The 19,978-nt window shown below is 41.3% G+C and overlaps 5 protein-coding genes across 9 annotated transcripts in view; 3 read left to right on the top strand and 2 right to left on the bottom strand.

Annotated features, from left to right (window-relative positions):
* Samuel (SAM-motif ubiquitously expressed punctatedly localized protein) overlaps positions 1-2,198 on the top strand; it is a 61,798-nt gene extending 59,600 nt beyond the window's left edge. For all 4 annotated transcript variants that reach the window (XM_070998671.1, XM_070998666.1, XM_070998661.1 and 1 more), the window contains exon 7: positions 821-2,198. In XM_070998671.1, coding sequence (XP_070854772.1) covers positions 821-1,273 — 453 coding nt within the window. In that variant the 3' untranslated portion in view covers positions 1,274-2,198. The remainder of the gene's footprint in view (positions 1-820) is intronic.
* The window catches only part of AstC (Allatostatin C), a 104,822-nt gene extending 85,764 nt beyond the window's left edge, over positions 1-19,058 (top strand). For both annotated transcript variants that reach the window (XM_070998715.1, XM_070998706.1), the window contains exons 4-6: positions 17,638-17,687; positions 17,961-18,211; positions 18,660-19,058. In XM_070998715.1, the coding sequence (XP_070854816.1) occupies positions 17,638-17,687; positions 17,961-18,211; positions 18,660-18,991 (633 nt within the window). In that variant the 3' untranslated portion in view covers positions 18,992-19,058. The remainder of the gene's footprint in view (positions 1-17,637; positions 17,688-17,960; positions 18,212-18,659) is intronic.
* dUTPase (Deoxyuridine triphosphatase) lies at positions 9,221-10,142 on the bottom strand. Its single transcript, XM_017072845.4, has 2 exons — positions 10,013-10,142; positions 9,221-9,948 (listed from the first exon to the last, which is right to left on the bottom strand). Exon 2 carries the CDS (start codon positions 9,946-9,948, stop codon positions 9,370-9,372), a length of 579 nt encoding a protein of 192 aa, XP_016928334.3. The 5' UTR covers positions 10,013-10,142; the 3' UTR covers positions 9,221-9,369.
* Positions 10,190-11,475, top strand: Art8 (Arginine methyltransferase 8). The gene is made up of 2 exons (XM_017089587.4): positions 10,190-10,347; positions 10,410-11,475. The coding sequence occupies exons 1-2, from the start codon at positions 10,309-10,311 to the stop codon at positions 11,394-11,396; spliced, it is 1,026 nt and encodes a 341-aa protein (XP_016945076.3). The 5' UTR covers positions 10,190-10,308; the 3' UTR covers positions 11,397-11,475.
* On the bottom strand, positions 11,398-16,478 carry Nup154 (nuclear pore complex protein Nup154). Its single transcript, XM_017089586.4, has 11 exons — positions 16,225-16,478; positions 16,002-16,164; positions 15,443-15,936; positions 15,210-15,382; positions 14,155-15,122; positions 13,860-14,096; positions 13,598-13,759; positions 12,468-13,540; positions 11,939-12,405; positions 11,726-11,848; positions 11,398-11,667 (listed from the first exon to the last, which is right to left on the bottom strand). The coding sequence occupies exons 1-11, from the start codon at positions 16,321-16,323 to the stop codon at positions 11,535-11,537; spliced, it is 4,092 nt and encodes a 1,363-aa protein (XP_016945075.3). The 5' UTR covers positions 16,324-16,478; the 3' UTR covers positions 11,398-11,534.
* Positions 19,059-19,978: the final 920 nt, after the last annotated feature.

Genomic DNA, 19,978 nt, shown 5'->3' with positions numbered 1-19,978 from the left:
GGCGCGAGCTTCGTTTTGCCCAAAGGGGAGTTTGTGGCAGCATCAGCAGCAGCAGCAGGGGGCGTGGCAGTGGAGATCAGCTCGAAGGATGAGGAGGAGGAGGAGCAGGGAAATGGGGTGCCCACTCTCTGCCCACTTTCAATCGATCGTGCGTTGCAAATATGAAAATGCTACTGCACCGGCAGCGGCAGCCAAGTCAGGCAGCTTTGGCTAAAATCGTTTTTCATTAACAATTTTAAAAGCCGCGCATTAATCACAAGTACACGGACACACACACAGAACAGAATGCTGAATAAAGAAAAATACAGGATGCCCTGCGCCTACGAATTCTGGATGGTGGCACGGGCACGGTGGGCCAAGAGAATGAAAAATGTTCAGACATAAAAATGGGTAGATGGGTTTATCAATCAAACAGCGCCATAAAGCGTGTTGGTATTCGCTACTCAATTATTTCTGATAAATAAGGTCATATTAACAAAAAGTTCGAATGTTTTAGGGGGTTTTCATAATTTAAATGAAATTAAAAATATATAAAAAATACATCGGTAGTAGGAAATGTGCTCTATGGGTTTTTTAAAAACCATATTTAGGATAAGTGAATAAGTACCACATTTTATTTTCCTTTTCGCCCCCTTGAGTATAATCAATATTTATATTAAATTTTGAAGAAATGTATAGGTACAAAATACAAAGGTATATATTTAAAATCATATATTTTCACACTACAAAGCACTGTGCAAGTGGTCACGGTGGCCATAAATCCGCAGACTCTTCCGAAGACACCCCACTAATTCTCTCTTTGGCTCTCTTCTCGTTACAGTCGTTTCGTGATCAGTCCATCGATGGCACTGGCCTGCCGCTCTTAACCGAAGACCACTTGGTTAACTCGCTGGGCATGAAGCTGGGGCCGGCTCTCAAGCTGCGCTCCATATTGGCGAAGAAATTGGGCGGGCCGTGCCCGTGTGTTGCATGCGTTGCGCAGGCGCAACAAATGCTGGCACTGCAAACGGGTGGGGCAGCACCAGGAGCAGCAGCAACACCAGCAGCAACGGCAGCAGCAGCAGCAGCAACAACAGCAGCAGGAGCAGCCGCAACTAGTTGCAGCATCAAGTCGGAGATCTTTAATGGCGGCAGCAACGGCAGCAGCAGCAGCAGCAACAGCAACAGCAATCAGGGCAGCGATATTGCCGGTCCACCAGCAACAGCCAGTTCGCCCAACAGCAACATGTTGCTGCCAGTGTTGCCGTGCAGCGGACTGCACGACGCCAGCTAGTTATCAGCGGACCCCATAAATATTTATGCTAAATGAATTGCATTTCAACTGCAAAATTGCTGTACCAAATGAGCTTTCAAAAAACAAAAAATCACACACACACACACAAACACACAAGCAAATCGGATTGGAGACAATACCTATTGTATAAATTAAACAATAATTATGTAATTTAATGGCTAGCTAAAGTTGTAAACTTTAAGTGACAACAACAATAATCGCAAAGTCTTCCATTTGCACATACACAAATCATATTTGTATAACATTAATCAATTTATTAGTCAATTTAATGAGAGAGTTTTCGTTTACGTACTTAAGTGCAAAGCGCAATTTGCATTGATTTTATTTATTTCTATGACTTTTTTCGTTTTTAACTGCTAGTCAGTAAATATATATTTAATAGAATTCCGCGAAATGTGAAGCAAACTTAAAAATTCAATTTTATTGTTTTGCAAATCGAAGTAAAAGGCTATTTATTTTTATATATCCTACGATACGGCAGAATTGTTGAACCCCCAATGCTTTGTTCAGATTTTTTTAATTTATGTTTACATTTTCCGCGGCCATTGCACAAAGGAATTCAAAATTCAACTTTAAGAACTATGCATCCTTTTAAGAGCTCCAAGACTTGAAACACACACACACACCATACACAAATGAAAACAACAAGAAACAAGAAAATAGAAAACGTATTTTTTAGCTCCATTGTACATATTGTTTATTTAATTAGTTGTAAGACATTTAGAGAGACACAAAAACATTTTCTAACACCTAGGCGGTATGCAATGAACTTAAAGAAGCAGTAGCATATTTCTACGAAATAGGAATGAAAATGAACTTGATTTATTATATACATTTAATGAACTATAGCTATTTTTCACAAGCTGAAGCAAATAAATTATACCAGTTATCATACAAACAAAAACTAGTCTCGGTGAATCGGCAGTGGCAGTGGGAAGTGGCAAGTGGCAAGAGGCAAGAGGCAAGTTGCATATTGCAACTGCCTTGGCGTCGGGAACGGATTTCTGGGGCGTTATGGGCACGCGGCTGACCTCCGGACCGCTCGATGCGTCGCGGGTCAAGCGGAACCGTTGCGCCAAAAGGCAACCAAGGATGGCTGCAAAACAATTAAAAGCACGCAGCGCACCTCCAGCGTCTAATTACAAATTGGAGTCATTGAATTTATTAAAATCGGCCGCGTAAATTGTGCAGCAATGCACTTGAGACACGCGAGCTGATATTGTGGGCCATCGGCGCTTCTTGGCTCTCATTACTCGGTCATAACTCACTGCGCCCGTCCGGTTCAAGTATCCCTAGCCTCTAAAAAGCCCATAAAGTCCATAAAGCCCAGTCGCTCGACCCGCTCTGCTTTTCTTCAGAAACATAATTGCTTCACTTCTGTGCAGCCAACTCCTTTAATTCAGATCCGTGAGGTTGGCTGGTATAATACCTGTTGCAGGTAAGTGATTCCGCACTTCTGTTTACGAGAATATAATTAACATCAGGTCTAACCTATCGCCTCTTCATGGCTACTTAAATATACCAACATACATACATAGGTGCCTATAAACATATTCCTTAAGGGTAAGATGAGCATAATAAGTTTTCAAAATTGTACTGTTGAATATGCTTATTTATACAAAAATAAACAAAAAGCACTAGGTTTATAAAGCTTTACATTTAAAAGTAATTACGGTTTTGAGTTTCAATTCTCCATACATTTTTTGAAGCTAGGAAATCAATCATCATAGCTGAGATCTTATTTTAATCAAGGGGGCAGTACAACTTTTTAAATGATTTAGTTCCAAACTAAAAAACGTTTTTACGGAATATTTTGTATGAATTTTATTGATTTATATATTCATAAATATACTTAACATTTTTAGTATGTAATTTTAGTGCTTTAAAGAAAGTACAACAATTAAGATGCAATATTTTCTGCAGATGCCAAGCCCACTTGCTTGGGTGTTTGCAAAAGTGCCGTTAAGCAACGTAATTTCTTATACGCATACAAATATTTTTTTTAACCCACCTCTAATTTTATAATCTAACTTAGATTATTTTTGGTAGGTCCACTAAATAACTTTACAAAGGGATGGGTCCTGAGTGTGATGGCGCTCTGTCTCGATAGGGCGGAGTGCGGGAGCGTCTCGGACTTCTTGATCTACAATGATGTGCAAAACTAAAAACATAATTAACTTTTCAAATACGATGAAATCAAATTCAAAAGCTCACCGATGAACACCCTTGTTGGCAGGCAGAATATTGCATGATGTTGTCAATTTCCAAATCAGTTCTTCGAAGTTCCAATTTTAATCCCTTAACGGCCAAAACCGCCTCTTCTAATTTAAATTGAATCATTTTTTTTAAAGAGTTTTTAAATGATTAATTCCTTGAGCTAGAACTAGATGAAGAACTTATTTGCATATCTAATAATTTTTTGTCCTCAACAATTTTTTCAAATTGCCTATGCTTGGGCTCCGTTTAGCAGAGGCAAATTTTCTGATTATTTTTTTAAAAATGCTTGCGATCTTCTCTATCTTTTCTTCCCCTACTTGTATATTATCCATTCTCGTTCTTCTCTGTCCCTACACTTTAATAAAGCTAAAAAATTTAATATTTTTTAATCAAGGAGCCATGTGTTCTTCCTCTTCCATAAATATGGGTCATAATTTTCCTGATCTGGAAGCACCAACCTCTTTTTTCACTTAGACCCCCCATTCTGCATAGAAACATCCCCTCACCACTTTCTTAATTTTTTCTGTCTCAAAACAGCGATTTCACAAAGTGGACCACCTATCCAGTTTTGTGAAATGGCAGCACGGATACTTTATATTTGCTAGTGGCATCGCTGTAGATTTGAAATCAAGAAATTTATATTCTGAGAATTTTAAAATCTGGTTTGAGCCTTGGCTGCCAGAGACTTCTTCGCACTGGGAAATGTATCAAACGTGTAGAAGCGAAGTGTAGAATATGATTACATAATGCAAGCAAAAGTAGGCAATGAATTTGGGTGCTCATCCAATAAGATGGCCAGCGATTCTTTAAATATTTTAGGTCCGTTATTGTATTTAAAAAAACGAATATTATATTATAAAGGTACATAAGGTTAATTGAAATTACTTATAATGTTATGTTACTCTTACAATGTATTTTTAGTTTAGTTATAGAAGTTTAGTTCGTTATAATTTATTTAAATATTTATAACCTTTTAATATTAACATTTTTAAAAACTCAAATTGTATTTTTTACTTAAGGAGTAAAAACGACATATTCGGATATTTTTCGCTTTATAAAGGTGAAGATAAAACAAAAGAAATCAAGTAAAGGGGTGAGAAGAGACCTATGGTAACTCGTGAAATCACTTGTAAAATTCAGAATACTTCCGAAGAGTTTTCACTTATGAAATCACCTGCAAGTGACACGTCCCACGTGAAATCGCTTGTGAAACACAGAATAATTTCAATGAGTTTTAACCTATGAAAATATAGAACTTAAAATACATACATACATTTTTATTTACTTTTTAATTCATTTTAATTAAGTTGTGTTATTAAGGTTTTCCGTCAAGGGCAATTTTTTATTAGTAAGTTGGTCATCGTCTTCCCTAAACATTGGCCAAAGCACCTGAAAAATTGTATGGGCATATGTTTGAAAACTGCATTTTACTTGATTATTTGTATATTTACCTTTTAGAACTCCGTATAACCCTACAAGGGCTCTAAAGGACTTCTTCCCGTTGGACCCGTCCAAATTATAGTTATTTTTAATATTTTCTGCTATTCGCTTCAAATTATTTTTGTTATTTTCTTTGTCTGCAAATAGAAGTTAAAAAGAGACTTAGCAAAGCAAAAACAATTTGGCCTTGCTCAATACTTACGTAAAAACCTATAAGATCCGAGATCAAACAATTTTCAAAATCGGCTAATTCCTCTTTAAGGGAAAGGGTAAAACGCCGGAATTCTCCTTGCCAGGCGCAAATGAAACCTTTAAAATTGCGTTGATTTCCGCCAGTTTGTCCGCCAACAGGTCCAACTTTTGCATAATAACAGTGTTCTCTCTGCGGATCTGGAGAACCTCTTCTGAAATTTAAAAATATTTGTATTACTAAAAAGAATAAAATTTCAAAATATACTGCAAATAGTAATCGCTCTGATTTTTAGAAATTTGCCGTCACTGGCGATTTATTCTATAAATTTAGAGTACGATAAATTTTAAAGAAAACCGGCCGAATACTATTTTTAGTGCAAATAACAGTATTAAAACTAAATAGTAATAGCCCTGATTTTTTAAAAATGTATATAAAATAAATCGCCATTGACGACAAACTACTACTACTAGACTACTATTTTCAGTGTAGAGTTATAAAGCATACCTTTTAGCTCTGACATTTGTCGTTCAGTTGAATCTTTAAAAAAAAAGGAAAATTATAAAATATCACCAATTTATTAACTCACTGGAGATTGATGGGGTTCCTGGAAAAAAAAAATTGTATTAATGCAATCAGTTTTCAAACTATGTATGTATATTGAAACAAGAAAATCAATTTCTTTTGTTTACACTTACCTTCCACATCAATCTGGACTCGACGACTTTTAGGTTCTGGTTGAGACATACTAATTTAAAAATTTTTAAAAAAACATAATAAGAAATAATAATAAATAAAATATTAGTAAAAAACAAGGAAGAACGCTATAGTCGAGTACCTCGACTATCAGATACCCGTTACTCAGCTATATGGAGATATGCAAGCAGCAAAGCGAGATTAAAATGCGCCACCTACCGGCGGTATACAGATTTAAGCGTTATGGGCGTTAGAGTGGGCGTGGCAAATTTTTTTTTGGATCAATCGATAGGTATCGACGAGACCAATACATTTCAGTTAAAATTTTTTATCTAGCATGAAAATTGTGGGCGTCACAGGTTTTCGCGGTTTGTGGGCGTTAAAGTGGGCGTGGCAAACTTTTTTTTGGGTCAATCGATAGGTATTGATGAGAACAATACATTTCAGTTAAAATTTTTATTCTAGCATCAAAACTGTAGGAGCCACAGTTTTGGGAGGTTTGTGGGCGTTAGAGTGGGCGTGGCACTGTGCCGAAACAAACTTGCGCTGCGTAAGAAGCTCAGGAATCTGCACGCCAAATCTCAATAGCCTAGCTCCCATAGTTTCCGAGATCTCAGCGTTCATCCGGACGGACAGACAGACGGACAGACGGACAGACGGACATGGCTAGATCGACTCGGCTAGTGATCCTGATCAAGAATATATATACTTTGTGGGGTCGGAAACGCTTCCTTCTGCCTGTTACATACTTTCCGACGAATCTAGTATACCCTTTTACTCTACGAGTAACGGGTATAATTATAAATAAATATAAAATAAAAAATAAACAAAGACAAAGGAAAATAATAATAAACAGTAAATAAACAATAATTGTAAATAAAAAAAAATTTAGTAAATAGATTAAAATAAATGAAATTATAAAAAATAAACAAAAAAAAAGGAAAATACTAATAAACAGTAAATAAAAAATTATTGTAAATAATTGTAATAAATAAATAATAAATAATAATAAAAATACAAATAATACAAATGCATTTTACTTTACATTGGTACTCGAACCAAGGTACATAGGTGAACAAAGGTAGGTGAACAAAGGTAGGTGAAAAAAACAATCATAGATAAATACATTTTACTTTAAATTAGTTTGTAAATGTTTTGGTTTTATTTATTTATTTTTATTTAAATATTTTTAACAAAAATTTAATAAAATTTATTATTTTATAAAATTAAAAAAACAAATTACCAATTAATTTTCGAGATAAACATAACCAAACATTTTTATTTTATAATCTTTATTTCTTATTATTTATGACATATTCATCAGTGTCCAAAACGAAAGTGATTGTGCTATTCCAAGCAATTATTATTGTTGGGGCGGTGCGGCTTGATCGTTGAAATAATTGAAGCCCCAAGATTGAGTGGTACCCAAAAAACACGGGAGTACTTTTGGGGTTTTTACGCGACGTGCGTAGATGTTTATTGTATCACTTTGAAACAAGAACTGCTTAAGCCTAACTTAACTTAAGCGCTCCAGAGCAGAGCGGAGACTTAGGGGAGAGATGGAGAGGGAGAGCGGACGGCAGTGCGAGCGCGCGAGATAAAGAAATCTGGATAAAACTGCCGCTCGACACTGCCTCCTGAAATTAAACGCCCTCTTGGCGTGAACAATTATTAATTTAAATATATTAGATTAGAAAAAACAGTTGTTTACCGAAGTTTTTTTTAAAAAAAAATATTGTTTTCTTAATGTCCGTAATATAATTTATTTCACCAATCCACTTTCGGCTAACGGAAACCGATTTCTTTTGGGTCATTTTGTCAAACCCATAAAATAGTTTTAAAATTTACGTACTTTTAATGATAGTTTAATGCACAACATCTTAAACTTAATGTAACACTTACCTGACTTTATTATATTCACTTTTAGAAACAAAAAAAGTAAATTGCTCCTTTTTTAATAACTCAAACAAAATGCAGAAAATCTTCTCACTCCTTTACTTGATTTCTTTTGTTTCTCTTTGCTGTTGGCGCGTGCCACTGCACCTATACCCTTTATAAGTCGAAAAATATCCGACTATATAATTTTTACTCTTTGAGTAGAAAACAAAACAAAAAAAAACATGAATTTTTTAAAAAAGTTAATATTAAAATGTTTTAAATATTTAAATAAATTTGAAAGGACTAAATTTCAGTAACTAAACAAACAAATTATATTTTAATAATACGTAAACATAAAATTATAAATAAATTCAATTAATCATGATCGAAAAATGTACTTTTATAAATAAACATTATTTGTTTTTATACCTGTAGAGTAAAAGGGTATACTAGATTCTTCGGAAAGTATCTTACAGGTAGAAGGATTCGTTTCCGACCCCATAAATATTCCTGAGATTCCTGCGCAGCACAAGTTTGTTTCAGCAGGGTGGAACGCCCACTCTAACGTCCACAAACCGCCCAAAACTGTGTCTCCTACAGTTTTGACGCTAGAATAAATATTTTAAATGAAATGTATAGCTCTCATCAATACCTGTCGATTGACCCAAAAAAAAAAATTGCCACGCCCACAAACCTCAAGAAATCGTAAGTATGAACGCGGATATCTTGGAAACTATCAAAGATAGAGAATTGGGATCTCAGATTTAGATTCCATAGCCTCGCACGCAGCGCAAATTTGTCACGCGAATATGCCACGCCCACTCTAACGCCCACAAACCGCTCAGACCCACAATTTTCATGCTAGATAAAAAATGTTAACTGATATGTATTAGTCTCGTCAATATCTATCCATTGAAGTTTGCCACGACCACTCTAACGCCCAAAACGCTTAAATCTGTCTACCGCCCATACAACCATATATTGAGATCGCGGGTAGGTGGCGCATTACAATCTCGCTTTGCTGCTTGCATATCCCCATTTCCCTTTGGTCCCTTTAGCTGAGTAACGGGTATCTGATAGTCGACTATAACGTTCTTCCTTGTTTTTAAATACAGTAACGCTCCTAAAATATTAGGGTATTCACATGTCGCTGCTCCTCTAAATTTTTCCGACGACATAATGGAGGGACGCAAAAAAAAAAGGAATAACGGACCGGCCGAAATTTGGGAGCGCGGAGTGCAGGCAGATTATACGACAAGGAAAGAGAGGGAAATCTCCGAATATCTGCCTCTGTTTTCACGACCACTTTTGTCGGCAGTCTTCTACGCTGCAGCGAATTCTCTGCTGACATCAGAGTTTTAGGCACAAAAAAAAAACAAAAAACTTTTTGCCGTCTGACATGTCCCTCTTTTTTTCGGAACTGAAGCATCCAGTTACGGTGATCACCGTATCAATAGACCCTAATCTTCCTGGCGCCCTGATGACAATATGAAACAGAAAACCTCTGATTTTCATTGGTAGACTGGCAGCCTTTAATAGACAAATAAATACACATTATTCAACTTTTTTCTCTTTCCTTGGATTATGAACATGAAGGGCGTAGGAAACGTTGGCCCATAAATACGATGTGCTTAATATTACGATAGTTTCTCCTCTACGTGGCAATGGGAGCGGGAGCGGGAGCAGCTTCCTCCGGTTCGGCTGCCTTTTGTCCGTTGCCATTCTGGGCTTTGGCCGCCGGCAGATCCTTGACGCCCGTGGAACCAAATCCTCCCTCGCCGCGTTCGGTGTCCTCCAGCTTGTCCACCAACTGCAGTTCCGGATAGAAGATGCGTTCGCAAATGAACTGGGCAATGCGGTCGCCACGCTTCACCTCGAACTCCACGTCCGAGTGATTGAAGAGGACGACGCCAAGGTTGCCGCGGTAGTCCTCGTCCACCACGCCGGCACCCACATCGATGAAGTTCTTTACGGCCAGTCCAGATCGCGGGGCCACCCGTCCGTAGGAGCCCTCGGGAACCTGCACCTGCAGATCGGTCTTTACGATCGCCTTTCCTCGGGCAGGAACAACCAGGTCATAGGCGCTGCGCAGGTCAACTCCCGCCGCCTTGGCTGATCCTCTTACCGGCTCCAGGGCATTTTCGGTGAGCTTTGCGAATTTAAGCACGCACTTGTCTTCGAACTTCATTTTCTTGGCAACTTGAATGTCGTCGCAATTGGTCGATGATGGCATCTGGGGCAGAACAAATTAGACTTTAATATGACTTCCTAAAACCTTTGTTCTACATTCAGCTTACTTGCAAAAATTGGCGGGATGAGAAGCGTCTACAAATTGGCGGAATACAGTGTTGATGAATCAATAAGACCGTTCGGCTGTGGAGGAAATATGCAAATATAGGGAGGGTGTCCTCGCTAGCTTAGTCGCGTCTCCCTCCGCAGTTTTTGGTGATACCGTTTGAGACCTAGCGCGTACACACACCTTATAGTTTTTGCTTCTTGGAAAGCTGCGACGGTCCTACTTGGATTGCACGTTGTTTTGAAAATCCCCACCTGATCCGATCCGCTAATGTTTTGATAACTCTTCTCTGCAGCGATGGCGAATACTTACTTCGATGAATATGAAAACTTGGAGGTAAGGTTCTCAGACTTATTGCAAACATATCACAGCACAACTGACAATGACCATTATGCCAGATCCACGAACTCATGCTGAAGGATCGGCCTCGACAAGCCGCCTACTACAATGCTATTCTCGGGAACAAGGATCTGTTCAAAGATAAGATCGTAATGGATGTAGGCGCCGGCACTGGGATTCTGTCCGCCTTCTGTGCGAAGGCGGGAGCCCGTTTGGTCTACGCCGTGGAGGCATCCAATGTGGCCACTAAGGTCGCCCTGGATCTGATCGAAGATAACGGTCTGACGAACGTGGTGAAGGTGATTCAATCCCGGGTCGAGGAGTTTGTGCTGCCTGCCGAGGCGGAGAAGGTGGACATCATAGTGTCCGAGTGGATGGGCTTCTACCTGCTGCACGAGGGAATGTTGGACTCCGTTCTGCTGGCCCGGGACAAGTTCCTCAAGGAAGGCGGTCTCCTGTTCCCCAGCGAGTGCACCATTTTCGTGGCGCCCTGCTCGGTGCCGTCGCTCTTCGACGATTGGCACAATGTGGATGGCATCAAAATGGACACTTTTGCCAGCAAGTTGCGAGCCCAGAAGTCGGCCAGGCCGGAGATCACTCATCTGAATCCGCAAGACCTTCTCCACGAGGGCGTCGTCTTTCACTGGATGAATCTGCTGGACGTGCAGCACAGCGAATTGGACAGCATACAGTTCAAGGAGGTGGTGACGGCCCAGAAGGCGGGGAACCACCAGGGCTTCTGCATTTGGTTCGATGTGCGATTCCCTGGCGAAGATTCAGTTCTGAGCACATCCCCCCTCTCCCCGCCAACGCATTGGAAGCAATGTGTGGTCGTGCTGCCCGAGGAGTCCTGCGAGAATCTGGAGGAAAAGTCACCAATAGCCTTTCAAATCACCATGAAGCGCAGTGCGGCCGACATGCGCAAGTACAACCTGGAAGTGGATCTGCTGGACCCCAACACGGAGGAGCACCCAGTCCCATGCTCCTGCCACATGACCAAATGCATTCTGACGGAAGCACACCTAAAAATGATGGACACCTCATGAGTTCATGCAACGAACTGTGGGGAAATCAATTTATTTAACATTTTAATACAAATACAATATATATCTCAGTCAAACTTAACGTCTAGTCCAGCATTTTCAAATTCAATCAAAATAATTATTTTAAGGAGGAAAGGGGCTCTAAACCAATAATCGCTGCAGCCGACTCTGAAGTTCCTTGAGCGATTGTTGAAGACGGTTTGTGTCTGGCTTTTGGTAGCAAATATTCAGGCAGCCGGCCACTATATCTTGAGCCTTGCCAATAATTCGTCTTCTGCAAAGCATATTACCGTGTTAGATAACTAAAGATTTTTTCTAGACACTGCACTTACTTTGAGCGGTACCAAATGGATTGTGCGTTGTCTGCCAGGAGGGACACCACTCGTATGGCGGATTGGATCAAATGCCACTCGTTGCCTTCATTTGCCCAAACACGTTCGTTCATTGAAATCATCCTGAAAGAGGTATTTAATTGATTATCAGGGGTAATCATCTCCAACGTAACAATTTTTATTATTTTTAGGTAATAACTGAGTTCCACGTACCTCGAATAGTATTCCAGGAGCAGTTCAACGTCCAGATTCATGCTTACTAGTTTTTCCGGCACTATTCCCTCGGGCAGGCGCAGCTGGCAGGCTTTGATCTCCAGCTCCCTTATGAGAAAAGCAAAGGGAAAGCAGGCTCCCGATTCCTCGTACTCTCTCACCAAAAGTTCGATTTTCGTGAACAACCTATTGCTGCGTTCCAGAGTTGTGCCCGGTTCCTCGACAACGCTGTTGATAATGTTACCCCAGACCGACTCGATCAGGAGGGGGTCGTTATGATGGGAGCAATTTAGTATGGACAATTGGCACTCCCAGAGGTCGAAGGGCTCGGCAAAATGCTGGTAAAGCTGCGTGATATCGTACAGCGCGTAATTTAACTCCTTTACTGCCGTGGAAGCCTCCAGTTTATGGCGAGCCAATTCCGTCATTGCGACAAGCACTGCCTTTTGAACTCGAGCAATATCCAGCTAAATAGTTTGAATGTAAGAATATAAATGCGTTGTTTATCCAATAATCCCTGATATCTTACCTTGTCCTCCAGTTCCTTCAGGAATATCCCATTAGTTAGTGAAGAGCCAACGTTCCCATTTCGCATACACATAACAGCACGCACTAGATACTCGATGCGCTGTTCCAGAGTTATGTTTTCACTGCGTGTCATAGCCAAATTGTCCAATATCTGGGCTGCCTGGGAGTGATGGCCATTCTTTTCGTAATACTTCCACAACAAATCGATCAGAACGACGTTCTCTCCATTTCGCGACACACTGCGGCGCAGGAACTCTCCCAACGAGGGCTCGACCACGTCCAAAAGTTCACTGAGCATGTCGTGGGCGAGCAGCCATTCGTAGAGAGTCACATGGATCAGGGGGTCCTTGACCCGCAGGGTCTGAGCCACAATTTTGGGGATCGTTTGCTTAGCAGTGTTCCTAGTATCGGAGGCTTTGCCTTTGAGTTGACTTGGCGATTGCGCTTGTTCCTGAACTTGCGACTTGTTGCATGCAGCTTGGTAGATATGGTCCAGCATAAGTTGCACCTCCTTGTAGTAGGTCATTCTTGTGGCGAAGCAGGTGTAGCCTTCGCGATCTTCGGCTGGCTCTCCGTTGTTGTAGAAGTGGACGCCCACCTCCTCCGGATCGCTTTTCGACGCACACACGGCCGAAAGCTCGATCACGCCCTCGAAGAAATCGGCGGAAATGAACTGCTGGCAAATGCTATGCAGTGGCAGTGTGGGAGCAGCTTCCTTGCACATTTGCAGGGTGGTACGCAGCTTTTGCTCCTTTTCGGCGGGTGAAGTGCAGTTCTTCGCATTCATTAACAGCTCAGTGGCCTTGTAGGTCACATCATCCTCATGCCTGTAGATATTCGGACAGTTCTCGCGCAAGTTCTTGGACACCTCGGATACGCTCGCCTTGTCCTTGAGGTACAGATTAATCAGCGAGATGATTAAGAATGCGCAGACCTCAGAACGTGTGAGTAGCAGGTCACGGAAGGTGCAGCACTTCAACATCTTTTGCTGTTCGGGACTGAGTTGCAGGCAAATCAGTTGGAAGGAATGCGAGTTTAGGATGCTCCAAAGTGATATTACCTCGCAGGCATGTTCTGTTAAAAGATGTCAATTAGATTACATCAAAAATAGTATTCATTAACTTTACTTACTGACAAAGAGGTTGAGTGCGGAAAGTGATCGCTTTTCCTCCACTTGAGCTTGATCGGATAAAATTCGTTGCTCCGGAATGGGCAAAAGAGTGTTGTTCATCATGATGGTGTTGTATGAATTGGTTCTTTCCAAATGGGGGTCAAATGAAACTCGAGTAGACGCTGGAATAAAAAGTATTGAATTAATAGGGTTAACCCTTAAATTTTTAGGTACTGAATGTGCGAAAAGCGCATTTGGTTACATCTGCGGAGTACTACTTACAGGAAATATCGTGCACAGAGTGTACTTCCAGAAAGCTACGCAAGGAGCGCAGATCGGCCTGCAAAAGGGTACAATCGCTGTAGGTCAGATTGGAGCAGAAACGCTCATTCACACAGCGCATTTGCCAAATTGAACGCAACATCCGCGAGACATACAGGTAGAGTCCGTCGTGTTTGGCCGAAAATACAATTGGTGTATTCTCGTTGCTAACCACCTGCGAGGGCTGCATGTTCCCAACTGAAAATTACATGTTAAATTTGACTAATTGATGCTCCCGAGGTCCAGTTTAACTCACTTGGACTGATTGGCTGATTGAAATGTGATCCAGGATAAGACATTGGACTGTGCGCGGTATTTGGCATTGGCGTTGACATAAACATGGGCTGTCGCTCCCTCCCCGTTGTCGTATTTACACCCAGCGTTTGATTCGCCAAGTTGCGGTTACTGGCGTTGGGGAACTTTTGATGCTGGAAACACGGCTCTCCGCCGTACAGCATGAACGCCTGGGTGGCCCACAAGGCGATATCGCCGCCACGATATTTATCCGAAGTGGCCAGCAACAGAGCGGTGACACACGCCTCTCGCTGGTTCTGCGACTGGAAGAACATCTTCACCTCCTCGTGGTGGGGTCCATGACAGGATAGCAGGATCTGACGCAATACGTCGACCATTTTGAGCAGCTCTATAATATGTGTGCCCTGGTTGGTGAGCAGCGCAACTTTGCGCGAGTGGCGGGCACTGTTCAAGGGGGACTTTAGAAGCCGCTTTGACGACTCTTGCACCTCGGCCAGACCCCAGACCACTCCATCCAGGCTCTCCAGAGCCGTCGACTCCACTAGGTAGGTAAAGTTAACCGATGGAGCCGAGCTGACTGACCACAGCAGGTCCTGTTCCTGCTGCTGTGTGGTGATCATCAACATGGTGCCCTCTGTGTAGTGCGCGGCATGCACCTGCTTTGGCTTGTTGGTGGTGGCATTTGGAGTGTAGCCGGGTGGCAAACGTACGTGGAGCAGATACAGTCCCTTTGGTGCGTCGGCCCCGGGCGACAGTGGTGGCTGCGTTACCGACTGACCAAATCCTGTATTGTCGCCCTGACTGCTAACCGCTGTGGCATTGAATTGCTGCTGCACATTAAGAGATGTGGTAGAGAAGTAAAGTCGCACACCGCACTGCGTCACAGCCACCAGGTGCAGTTTGCCGGCATCGTCAGCACTCAGAGGGCAGATGGCCTTGACACTTTTGAAAATGGACGGGTCCACAGTCCTAAGAAGGAAATTTAAGTGATTACGATAGTTTACATTTAGATTCTATAGGTGATGGTGTCCAAAAGACAGCGAAACTTGCACTTACGTGATCAGACTAACTGCCTGGTTTGTAATATCGTTTTGGGTGATCCTTCCTAGCCTTCGCGCATTCGTATAGTCCGTACTAATGTCCCAGGCTTCAATGGCACCTCTTTCCGTTAAAATATAGAGGAGCTTTCGGCTGTTATCGATCTCTATTCGCTCGATTGGATCCACTTCCTGCAGGGAAATCAAACTGAGTTAGAGTACTTGTTTCACAAAGCTAGTGGCTAAGATTACCGAGAATACTTTGAGGAAGCTGGGAACCATGAAGGAGACCAGTCCTTGCGAGAGGTTTATCTTCTTGCAGCGCTTGCCAAACCAACTGGACTCGGCCTGGTAGAATATCTCATAGAGGCAGCCATCGCGACCGCCCAGAAAGATGCGCCCGTCGTCCGTGCCCTTGATGACGCTTATGGACACGTTGTCGGTGGCAATCACAAAGATGGGCTTGTTCATCAGCTGCATTTCGTTGCACGAACCCTCGCCGAAGGTGACGCCCAGGACAATGACCTCGATGGGCGTGGTGAGGAGCAGGAGGTACTTGACGTCCTCCACAAAAACGCCGGCCTTTGGCTTGATCAGGCCAACGCTAACAATCAAGTGGCTCAGTCCATCGTAGTAGGCCACGTCCCGTGCCTGGTTGAAGGTCCAAATGTAGATCTCCGAGTCGATGGTCAGCCAGGCACGACCAATTTCCGGGAACAGGCCCATGGTGCAGTGGCATTTTATGTCTGCAAAGGGGAGAGTAGAGATTGAAACAAGAGCAAATCAGGAGATATGTGCCAGGAATACGTACGCTTGAAGTGCTCCAGGATCTCGTTGGGTATGGCCGATTTGGTCACCGTCCGCAGCTGTTGTAGGTTATGTGTTTCATCCGATTTGAGGAACGACAGGCTCTGGTAATCGTAGTCATTGAGCCCACTCATCGTGGCTCGTCCATGCTGACTAACGCCGGTCAACTGTGAAGGAAACACTCGCTGTTTATCGAAAGGGGGGCAACTATCCGAATTGGTACTCACTTCCAGCAGACCCGGCTTATTCCTGTCCAGATTGTCATGCCATTCCAGCATACTTCCCGCCGTCACTAAAAAGTCCAGCTGTGCTTGCGGAGCTGTCATCGTGCTAGACTATACTAGGGCGGGCTGACACGGGTGCGAGGGAAAATTCGAAAACGGGCTCAAACAATTACAATAGATGGACAAATAATCTGCAAATTTTTGGCCGGCTGATGCTGATTTACCCACGCTCCCGCCTTCTGCTTGTGCCAGTGCTGCCCATAACGTCGCGTGCATTGGAGGTATTCGCCTGTCTGAATACCGAACGAACCAGATTGGAACCAGTTCACTTAAAAATTCAAAAATATTTATATATCATACTTAATATATTTTTTGTATTATAATATATATGTATATATAAAAGATGAGTTAGAAGCTGGTTAAGTTTTCAATCGGAATTAGTTCGCAATCTTACATAATGTAATCATAATATATTAATACTTTTTTAAGTTAACTGGATTATAACTTAAATCGTTGATTACAGAAAATCGTTTTTACTCTTGCAAAGGCAATTAAAAAGCTTTTTAACGCTTGTTAGATTGTAACAATATTAAGGGTACTCCCTAAAATGGTTAATTCCCGAATTTTTGATTTTAGTCAGCTGCATCTTAGCAGTTCAACAACCTCAAAACTGTTGAAACTTTAGAAACCACAGTTTTTATAAAAAAGCTGGAAATACGCATTACTTACATTAAAATAAAATAGGAAAAAATATTTGTTGCTTGCCTTAACTTATTAATAATTAAAGACTATGCAAAATATAAAAATTTACAATTTTAGTTAAGTTAATTTGGACATCGACGACTGACCGATAGAAATGGGTAGCAAGGTGGGCTTAAATGCGCAACAGGTGTGATGATCTGTTAAGTCGAAGAAAGCCGTTTTTGTAACAGCTATTGAACAGTAAATTAAAAATAGTATTAGAAGTTTGGACACATTAATTAAGAAGAAACAATTCAAATTCAATGCACAAGTAATACAAATTCCAGGTCTTTTAAAATAAGGGTTTAAATGGGGATTACTTTCCCTGAAAGAAATCTTTTTATAAAAATATGTAAAACGTATTTCTTATTGGTGCATGTTGGTTACAAAGCCGCTTATAATTCCTTAATTTTTCTCTTCAAACAATAATAAATCGAAAACGGGAGTCGTTATATTAGTTCTGTAAAGAAAATGTGCGCTTAACAGCACAATTTGAACGCGTTAACAGCACGCAGACGGCACATGGCGGGCAATATTTATCCCCTTTTGTGCGCCTCACACAGCCACATTAAATTTCCCTTCTTTTCTTTTCCCCGTTTCCGGTGAGCAGTGTGTTCCGCGTTATATTTTTATTAAAATTTTAACCCAAAATATCTTTAAATCCACCCATTGCAGCGAGGAGTCCATCCAGAATTTGTGTCATACAAACGAGGGACTAACGGAGCGTAAGTTTTGTGTGAAAAAGTGTACCCAAACATCGAATTTAATGATCTACTAAGTTGGCAACTGAGCGTGTGGCACTGTGAAGTGAGGAGCCGCCTTTTTGTTACGGACTTCCGCTATGATGGATACTCCCAAAAACACAATGTGTACTACACATAAATAATGTGTTTGGTGCAAAAAGTAAATTATGTGATTCGGTGTTTGGAATGCTCTTTGATCCACCTGCTAACTGGACTATCTTATCTGATAAACTAACATCTCGTTTCCACCGACAGTGTCATCAACATGCGTACCATCAACTCCAACCAGTGCGTGAAGATCCCCAAGGATATCAAGGCCTCCGTGAAGGCCCGTGTGGTGACCATCACCGGCACCCGCGGCACCCTGAAGCGCAGCTTCAAGCACTTGGCCCTGGACATGTACATGCCCGACAAGCGCACCCTGAAGGTGGAGAAGTGGTTCGGCACCAAGAAGGAGCTGGCCGCCGTGCGCACCGTCTGCAGTCACATCGAGAACATGATCAAGGGTGCGTAACAACACGGTGAAACTTAACAGAAACACACGGAGGATGTCCGACCTATCCGTCCAACCAGTAATCAACTATCTGACTTAGTGTAGGGACTCTAAACAAATGGAAAAGTTTCCTAAAGTCTAAGTATTTAACCGAATCAGAAAAAGGATGTGTTCTGCTACTGGTTTTATAATACTTTCTTATTCTAAACATGGTTATCCAGGAAACCTCTGCTAGTCTATTCCTATACGCCAAAGTCTACATCCAGACACTGCTTCTTGAAAACCACCACCATATAAACACTTTCCTACCTAGCCACCAAAACACATTTCTCTACCTACTTAATGTTTGAGTACCAAAGAATTTCTTGGTTTCCATTGCACCAGTGTGCTCTCATATGGATAGACAGATAGGCTCAATCAAAAGTAATTTAACTAATGTAAACCTTGTTCTCTATCCCCAGGAGTCACGTTCGGCTTCCAGTACAAGATGCGCGCTGTGTACGCCCATTTCCCCATCAACTGCGTCACCTCCGAGAACAACACGGTCATTGAGATCCGTAACTTCTTGGGTGAGAAGTACATCCGCCGTGTCGAAATGGCAGCTGGCGTCACCGTGGTCAACTCCACTGCCCAGAAGGACGAGCTCATCGTGGAGGGAAACGACATCGAGTCGGTCTCCGGATCTGCCGCCCTCATCCAGCAGTCCACCACCGTCAAGAACAAGGATATCCGTAAATTCCTTGACGGTCTGTACGTGTCCGAGAAGACGACCGTTGTGAAGCTAGAGTCTTAGACTTTTATAATGTGTTTCAACCTAAAATGTTAATAATAAAACCAACGGCCGAAACTTTCAATAAGAATTGTGGTGTGTCTGAATCTTGTGTGTGTGGTAGCACATAAAGCTCGACAAAGAAAAGTAGTGATGCTACAAATGTGTTGAACATAGTGATTTTCGAGATACAAGGAATTGCTAAGATAAATATTTATTTTCATATGTTCCTATCTGCCTTACCTCGGTATTTACTTAAAAGGTAATTTTACACTGCGATATCGTGTCTGGATTAGACATTGCGGTTTCCAAAGTCTTGATTAAACTAAAATTAAAGTCTAATTTAATGTATTTGAAAACTTGTTTTAAAAGAATAGTGAATTTTTAATGCTGTCCGAATGCATTAAACTTTTTCTCTTATTGACCAATAACCTGGTTTAGGGTTCGACATCTACCAGGCTTACAATAGTGCCTCCAAGAAGTTTTGTCGTTTGAGATAGATATAATCCCCTGCTGCTTTCCTCTGACGCATGCAAATCTTCAGTTAAAACTTGTTCTTATTAATCCTACCTTTTTTCAAGGAAACAGCATTTGTTGCCAGTTCAATGGACATATCTGCGCATTTGTAGCCAATGCGAGGGATTGGATGAAAAAATTAGTATTGTTCATGCAACTTTCTTTAGGTAACTGTTTCGCTTTCATTGAGAACTAACTGATTTTAAATGCACTCAAATTGGAAGACTTATCTTCTAAGAAGAATACAACTATTGAGCAATAAAACCGCCAAGGATAACGAGCAATCGCAAATTTAATTATTGATGCGTTGTTATGCTATTATGATGCTTATTAAATATTTAATTCCATATGGAAAATATTGCGAAACTGCGCTATAAAAAGCAATCTTTGAACTCATAAAACATACATGAACATTCAAATTTTTTTTTTTAATTTGTATACAAATACATATTTTTCTTTGATTTTTACAATAAATGAGACAAACTTAATTTTTTT

The sequence above is a fragment of the Drosophila suzukii genome, chromosome 2L (assembly GCF_043229965.1).
Source record: "Drosophila suzukii chromosome 2L, CBGP_Dsuzu_IsoJpt1.0, whole genome shotgun sequence".
NCBI lineage: Eukaryota > Metazoa > Arthropoda > Insecta > Diptera > Drosophilidae > Drosophila > Drosophila suzukii.
Note: the sequence above shows the minus strand (reverse complement) of the source record. Positions and strands in the feature narration are given on the sequence as shown.

Bases quoted from the DNA above. Each gene is read 5' to 3' on its own strand.
- dUTPase (XM_017072845.4), bottom strand. From the start codon at position 9,948: ATGCCATCATCGACCAATTGCGACGACATTCAAGTTGCCAAGAAAATG.
- Art8 (XM_017089587.4), top strand. From the start codon at position 10,309: ATGGCGAATACTTACTTCGATGAATATGAAAACTTGGAG. The intron at 10,348-10,409 runs GTAAGGTTCTCA...CCATTATGCCAG, and splicing joins ATGAATATGAAAACTTGGAG to ATCCACGAACTCATGCTGAA.
- Nup154 (XM_017089586.4), bottom strand. From the start codon at position 16,323: ATGACAGCTCCGCAAGCACAGCTGGACTTTTTAGTGACGGCGGGAAGT. The intron at 15,123-15,209 runs GTAAGTGCAAGT...TTTCCTTCTTAG, and splicing joins CAGGCAGTTAGTCTGATCAC to GACTGTGGACCCGTCCATTT. The intron at 13,541-13,597 runs GTAAGTAAAGTT...ATCTTTTAACAG, and splicing joins CGCACTCAACCTCTTTGTCA to AACATGCCTGCGAGGTAATA.